Below are 7,861 nucleotides of genomic sequence, written 5' to 3'. Positions count from 1 at the left end.
TTTCACACCACACTACCGACCCCCAACGGACTCCAAGGGAGACCGCTCTGAAGCCTAACAGGGACAGAACCACAGCAACTTACCAACGCTGTACAGCTGAAGAACTCAGACAAACAACCACCGGCAACACAACCTGGCGACAAACTTCCTCTGAGCAACTAAACACAATATTCCAGGAGCTGAGTGCTCACTTCAGAAGATGCTCACCACACGCTGTCTCAGAACAACCAGGATGTTCCGTTCCTCATTAACCAGTGAATGAACAGGCCAAACAGCTGTCTTTTTTCACAAAAACAGTCTACGCTCACAACAGTACTCCCAGAAAAGCTACCGTTGTTTACACTGGTTTGGACGAGCCACCATTTGTTACCACTTGGGTCCAAAAGTCACAGCAATGGTGTAATGACTAAAAACGGTTTATTGCCATGCAAAACAACCAAATGGGCATTCAAAACCCAGAATCATGCTGCTGGAGCTGCACATGGCAGCAGCTCCTGTCAGAGAGCCGGGTTGAATGGAAGTGGGAGAGACTAAGTGTAGCTGAGCCACTAGATCGCGGGTGTGGCTCAATCAGGTGACGACTGGAACAGACACACCTACTGTTCGGTCATCACATCAGTCACAGCTGGTTTATAGATATCAGTGTGATGATGCGCGCATTTCATCCCATTAGGTTATTATATCACAGGTATTAGAGGTAACACTTAACAACGGTGACTTTGTTTTATTGGGCTGTTGTAGTTTTGTCATACAAGTGTGTGTAGTTTGTATATTTGCTTTATTAATTAAAGGGGCATCGAGGAAGATTTTTATGCTCGTAACAAAGTCTCATATTAATGTGGATGAATCTTCGTTATTTACACTTATTAATGCCCCCATTTTCGATTCACGAATCATTTTGGGTTTGTAAATATTTGTATTTTATTAATTTTTTGTAGACGCGTCTAGAATTTCCTGTGAGAGACGGAGCGATTTACAGCAAATACGGTGCGCGTGCGCTGACGGAGCGTAGCAGAGCAGAGCTAGTTGTTTTTAGCAGTAGCAGAGCGGAGAGTTGGTTGAGAAGACGGAACACATGGAGCACAAAAGGAAGCGAACGGAGCAAAGTCTGCAAGCAAAAAGGTTGTCAGATCGACAACGAAGCAAAAGAAAAGTTCATCTTGGACAGACATTTCAGAGGTGGAGAGAATTCCGGGAGCAAAAAGGAATCAAAACAGATGCCAAGCTGGCTGTGCTTCTCCTAGACAGGTACGTAACTTTAGCTCTTTGTAAGTTTGATACAATTCTTTTGTCTTTTGTGTGTGTTGCTTGCGATGTGTGGTTAGTAGACTATGGGATTCGTTTGACTGTGACTGGTTTAGTTGACTAACTTTGTGGCAAAAACACTGTGTGGGTATTGGCTAATGTAACGTTAGCTCGGTTAACTTCGTAGCTCGGAGCAGCTTTGACAACTCGGTTTTACAACATTAGACCGCGGAGTCATTTACACACGTTATTGTTCAACAATGATTTCAACTCCACCGGCTTTCCTGAGGCTCACTCGCTCGTTTACGACGGTTTGCGACAGTGCGCGCCGAGGCTCACGGGAAATGTAGGCAACGCTACATTTCCGCTAAAATCTTCCTCGGTGCCCCTTTAAGTTTCTTGTGTGTTTATTGAAATGGCATTTTGCTGAAATGCAGCTGACCAGTTTTTCTTATTTGAACAGAGCTAGCAATATACAGTATCCTACATGTTCAGTGGAGTCCAAAAGTGTGGGTACACTAGTGAAGATACTTCCATCTTACATTTGTCTCATATTCAAACATTCTGAATCTCTGAAAAGTAAACATCCATCCATCCATCCATTCTCTATACACCGCTTTATGCTCACTAGGGTCGCGGGGGGTGCTGGAGCCTATCCCAGCTGACTCGGGCGAAGGCAGGGGCCACCCTGGACAGGTCACCAGTCTGTCGCAGGGCTACATATGCAAACAAACAATCACACTCGCATTCACACCTACGGGCAATTTATAGTCATCAATTAACCTCAGCATATTTTTGGACTGTGGGAGGAAGCCGGAGTGCCTGGAGAAAACCCACACATGCACAGGGAGAACATGCAAACTCCATGCAGAAAGATCCCAGCCCCACCCCAGGATTTGAACCGGGGATCTTAAACGTAAACATGCCTTTGAAAATATCTTAGCATTTTGCTTCAATGACATCAGCATTCCACAAGTTTGTGTAACACCTGATAGCTCATGTTAGTTTTATGCTGTTGGAGCTAGTGTGGAGTTACTTGTGAGTCCTTTTAAAGTGGATATTTTGCCGAAACAACTTCTAAATATGTCATTCTGATACACAGAGATGGGCTTTTAGAGGTCTATTTAATGAACAGAGAAGGATTCTAATATGTCATGTCGTGTCTACATCTCGATCCATTGCAAAAAGTCAATGGATCAAAATGATGAATCGGTAGCTTTACTGAAACTACAACAGAATATGCTGAATAAAAGACTAAACATGGGGGGTGCAGTATGTAAAACTGAATCCCTGGGGACATTTAGTTTCTTTGATAACAGGTATCTGAAAGCGTGTTTCTGTTTCTCTGCTTGCTCTGCACCATTCCCACAGTTATCCTCTTTCATTTATTCCAACTGGATCAAACTGCTGCCCAACAGGAGGAATGTGTCATGGGATATGTTTGCATGGAGGATCTTTCTGGTGCTAATAGAAGCAACTTGTTTGAGTGGCCTATTTATGAGCACTTCATGTGAGTCACGGTGTGCTCTCCAAATGCATTGGCTTCAGTTCGGCTAACAACACAACAGCAGCAGCTTCAGGTGTTGCTGTGAATCCAAACCGAAAAATAACATGATTCACTCTCCTTGTACCAAAGAATAAAAGCAGCTGTCGCATGGAGATGGAAATCAGAATCTCTTTTCAGTGTAGCATGAGAAACTGAAGGAAAGCTCCTTTAATTAATTTTGTTTGTGTGAAATTTTCTTCATTGCCCAGCGCAGCAATCAGTTTCCTGTCGCAGAGTCTACCTCGATCCCTTGATAGTCTTACTAAGTGCTTTCAAGTCACCTAATCCCTGCACTCATTTCATTTTTCATCCCGTCCTCCTGAGTTTTGCTTTGGTGTGACATCAAAGGGGTAACACTACAATCACGCTGCCTTTCTCTTTCAAGTAATGGGAGATAATAGTACAAGATTACTGCCAAAAGTGATTTGTCCAAGTGCATTAAAATAACTGCTGAAACTTGGCAGAGGGCATCTTACTTCAGAGGGGCTGCTTTGAATTACACAATTACACCTACATACAGGAGACGAGTTTGACAGAAATCAGATGTAGAGACGTAAACAATATATTTTTTTTATTTTGTTTCATGTTTGACATATATTTTCTTGGGGCTCATGCAGCACATTTTTACCCCACGGAGAAGAGGAAAATGTAAGAGAATAGCCTGAAAGGGTTGTTTTTCAATGGCAGCATTAAGAAAACTGAGATGAGTCATGAGATGAGACTGAACTGGATGTACAGGATCTTAACTCTCCACTTGGAAGCTCTCACTTTATTTCCTCCCACCTTTAAGGCCGCTGTTCGTATGTTTTAGTCACCTCGCAACCGGGTCAGGTTTGTTTGAGCATGTGACCGGCTGGGCAATCTGCAACATGGAGGGGAAAACTGCTATATTTAGTTGAGGGTGTACTATGACATATCAAAATACAAGAAAATGTACCAGCAAGGCAGGATGGAATTCAGGGCTCAGGGAGATTTCTGAGTGATCTTAAGATAAAAAAAAAACCACGCTGGTCCGTTTCTATAGATGTTTGTAATTGTTGTAATTTCTACATAACACAATTAAAAATTCTCATTTGAACCACAGTTGAAAGGGTAAGTTAGTGTCTGATTGCTGCATGATGTCTAAAAGGCAACAGGTGTAGAGATCTGAAATATGTAACATGATCGTCTAGTTTGAGTGTGCTTTTACATAATGGCTTTGATGCCAAATTTAACAGAGTCTAGTGCCACGCCGTCGCACGTCGGTCCACACAGGAAACAGTGTCGGCTAGCATGGCTGCAGGAATAGCTCTGTCATTAACACATTGGAATTAATTAAAAGACAGCCAATAAATAGTTTTTAGTTTGCTCTGCAGGACCAGTTTAAACTGGACTCAGATATAAATGCAACATACATATGGTCTTCTTTTCTGAGAAGTTAAACATTCTCATTTATTTTGATTTGGCCGGAAAATGATTCAGTTTAGCTGACTGTACTCCAAATGTTTTTCAGCTCTTTGACCGTAGAATTAGTCCACACACTCTGGTCAAGCGTGTTTTCAAAGGACGATCAGGTAACATTACCAGAACACAGACTTCTTTTAAGCAGTGACTATGAAAGACCACCTTAAAATGCAGCTTTATTCAATGACATGATGCCACAGATAACAAGAACAAAGGCAAGAGCAGGCTGTTGACATGTTGGATGCTGACATGTAAATCTCTACAGCTGCACTGTAAGTTGTCTATGGAATCGTGTCTAAAGGACAACATACTAGCAGCAGCATCAACTTAATTTGCTCTATGTGTTGTATGTGTGGCTCATTAGTGGCTTGTGATTTCTGATCTTTGACCCCACTCTCGATCTATTCATTATCACTTCCAATACAGTACTTGGTTGTATCATGGCGTTCCATACTTATTCCCTTATGTGAAAAGCAAAGGATAGAATTCAATGAAATATTATATGTTGCGTCTGTATTTTTGTCTCGTGGTTAGGAGACTGCCCAAACAGACAGATCTGAATGGTCAAAACTGAAGCAGCAAAAGCCCAAACTATTCTGACTTTCACTTGCAAATATGGATGAACACTAGAAACTTCATTTCCCACAATGCAGCTGAGTAGCATGTGTCATTTGACCCGTGACGTCTGATAAATGACAGCATCTCTTCAACCTCAGGAACAAATATGTGCCAAACAGTTAAAATTCAAGATACTTCTTCATGTAGCCTTTATTTAGTTTTTAATACCGGCTGACAGTTCATTCCAGAACAAATAAGGTTATGGCAGCAAACCAAATTATTGTAATAAACTGAACAATCATGTCCAAAAATTTAACTTTTGTTCTTTGGAAGGAAAATGTGTTAATTCTCCTGATAAAGGTTACATAGTCTCACTTGGAAAAACTGTGATTTTGAGCCACAGGAGACACTGCACTGAACTATAACTGTTTGGACATGCTGAGCTCTGGTCAACAGGAATGATAGAACAACATGAATCAAAGACAGTTTTTTTATACAATAGCTTTTGGACACGAGCTTGATCTACAGCAGGGAATTATCTACAATAAGTTAACAAATACTATGCTGTTGTCATTAAGAGCGTGAATTCTCAACTTCTCTCTTACAAATGAGAAAAAAAGCCACACAGTTCATGCTAGGTACTTTATTATTGTTACCAGCTATAGACTCACTATGATAATAATGAATCTCAATGTTTTAGCACAAAATTTCAACGTCATTCATCAGTATAATTGATGAAGCTTTAAAATAACAGCATAGTAGATTGGGATATCCTTAACTGAGCACAAAATTTGTCATCTATGGGTTAAGTTGGTTTTGTCACTATAGTTTATTATCATGACTCTTTCTGTCAATAAGCTAAAAGCAACCGTTATAATTTCCCCACCAGGGTCACAGCCTGGCAAAAACTTGCTGTAAACCACGGATTCCCTTTAAATTTGTTGAAAGCTGCCATCTTCATTCAAAGCATCTGTGACATTCATTATTGAGATGTCCATATGAAAAACAGGAAACATGACGTACAGATTGAAGTAAACATGAGTCGAATCAGAATCCTTTCACTGGCAGATGTTGTGAACCAATCAGCTCAGTCCATCCAGAGCGTATTTATTAAAGTGTCTTACTTCTCTTCTCCACTTCCACAGCACTAAAATTCCATCTGCAACATAAACAGAAGTGCACCATTAAAGAACATCTGTAAAATGGCATCGCGTTTGTCTTCCATAAAAATGATTTCAAGCAAGATCTCTGCAGCCTCATGCACCATTTGTATTTCACATTTGCCCCAAAATAGCCTTGAAGGCACATTATTTAACAAACAACAACAACAAAACATGCTTATTCTCCGCATTATTAAATATAGAACAGAAACATTTTTTATGCTTGTGTCTGACTTGCTGCTTCTGATGCTGAGAGTGACAGTTTGATTTTTCAAAAGCACCACAAAAAACACCTTCAAGTAGCGGCGTGTAGGTGTATGTCTCAAATCAAAGTGACATATTTCGAAATACATCTTCTGGAAATTCAATTTAGACGCCTCACAGAATATACCCTTCCAAGCTGAGCAGCCCGATGAGTCTGGCCTTACTGTGGTAAAATGAACAATGCAGGTGATGGTGATGAGGAGGAGGCCGATGATGATGGAAGCTACAGCAACGTAGAGAGCGTTCCTGCCCAATCGCCTGGAGCCGTCGTAGTCGCCATGGAAATAACTGTTTCTAGACTGGGGAATGAGAAATCACTGTAAAACCAAATATTTCATCGACACAGTTTAGGATTTTACCTCTGAATGTTTGACAAACCTCCAAAGTACAAAAAAACGGGGGCTGGTGGCACACTGTTTAATTCACACACTGTTATTGAGCAAAAAGAAGGCTCCAATCACCTTTTTAATGCTCTGGAAATTTGCCGTATTCAAGATGAAAAGTACCAGTTTCAGATGCATTTTGCTGGCAGATGCATAGAGAACCCTCCTTCTACTAAGCCAACTGAACCAGCCCCCCAAAATAAACAGATCTGGTCCATTTAAGTGGCAGCTCCTGCTTTCTAACGTGTTAAATTCATGCTTAAATGGCTAAAATACAACTTTTTCTTGCATTTTTGGTAAAACAGAATACAAAGTTAACATTCTCTCTTCAGTCTGACTGAAAGTTTACATTCATCAATATGCAACATGGAAACATTTATTCGTTTTCCACAAGGAAAGATCATGTAAGTTTGTTTGATGGGCAGAGCAGGTGTGTGTGACTCGGTTACATCTTGTTGTCCAACACATCAGAACACTGTGTTACTGTAGCGTAAATGAGAGCACATTCATTTTCTCTCTGATATTATTTCCCTTAATGTTACATGTGTACTGTAAGATGACTCATCAGCTGAGCCGATCTGCGCAGTCCATTCTTACCATAATAGAGAAAACCAGAGCCACGATGTTGACAGGGTACGCAGGACAAAAGCAAGCGAGAATAGTCAAACAAAGGTAGCTGCGGAGTGGAGGTGGAGGTTCCTGCTCCTCTAAAGAACCGCGGTCCAAAAACGCACTCCCACTTAGGGAGCTTTTCACTTGAGTATTTAGTGCTCCAAGTGCCATTGAACCTGGCAGCAACGAAACAGTCAGGGGGTAAAAAACACGCAAATTAAATGAGGTGAAAAGTTACAAAACAGCTGCCAAAAAAAAAAGGGAATAAAAGGAGAACCTGAAAGAACGTAAATCCAACTTGAGAAGTTGAAATCCAATCTTTAATCTAGATAATGTTTTAAACCACAGGCTCAAAAGTCTGCTTGATAAGTCTGATGTTGTCCGTTGGGTCTAATCCTGTTTGAAAGCTGGAAAAAAGTGAAGTTTGTAGGGAGAGAGGTGAGAGAGGGGAGAGGATCACTAACCCTGCTGGAATCCATCCAGGACTCTGCCCTGACTACAAGTGTGAGGGATCAGACTCTGCTTACTGCTGCTGGCACCCAACACAAAAACACTCTCCACAGTCAGAGCCATGTCACATGTGTGAATGTTAACACAGCAGAGTGTAGATGGCAGTCAGGAAATCTACTGCACCATGTTTTTTTGTTTTT

General features: G+C 41.1%; 1 protein-coding gene across 1 annotated transcript; it reads right to left on the bottom strand.

Moving 5' to 3' along the window:
* Window positions 1-4,393: 4,393 nt before the first annotated feature.
* On the bottom strand, window positions 4,394-7,702 carry LOC110955506 (transmembrane protein 233). Its single transcript, XM_022200529.2, has 3 exons — window positions 7,197-7,702; window positions 6,381-6,515; window positions 4,394-5,951 (listed from the first exon to the last, which is right to left on the bottom strand). The coding sequence occupies exons 1-3, from the start codon at window positions 7,380-7,382 to the stop codon at window positions 5,940-5,942; spliced, it is 333 nt and encodes a 110-aa protein (XP_022056221.1). The 5' UTR covers window positions 7,383-7,702; the 3' UTR covers window positions 4,394-5,939.
* Between the last annotated feature and the right edge of the window lie 159 nt (window positions 7,703-7,861).

This window comes from Acanthochromis polyacanthus, chromosome 5 (genome assembly GCF_021347895.1).
Source record: "Acanthochromis polyacanthus isolate Apoly-LR-REF ecotype Palm Island chromosome 5, KAUST_Apoly_ChrSc, whole genome shotgun sequence".
In the NCBI taxonomy this organism is placed as follows: Eukaryota; Metazoa; Chordata; class Actinopteri; family Pomacentridae; genus Acanthochromis; species Acanthochromis polyacanthus.
Note: the sequence above shows the minus strand (reverse complement) of the source record. Positions and strands in the feature narration are given on the sequence as shown.

Excerpts from the sequence above, each read along its gene's own strand:
- LOC110955506 (XM_022200529.2), bottom strand. The coding sequence starts at position 7,382 with ATGGCACTTGGAGCACTAAATACTCAAGTGAAAAGCTCCCTAAGTGGG. Across the intron at positions 6,516-7,196 it reads CTCTGGTTTTCTCTATTATG|TCTAGAAACAGTTATTTCCA; the intron begins GTAAGAATGGAC and ends CTCATTCCCCAG.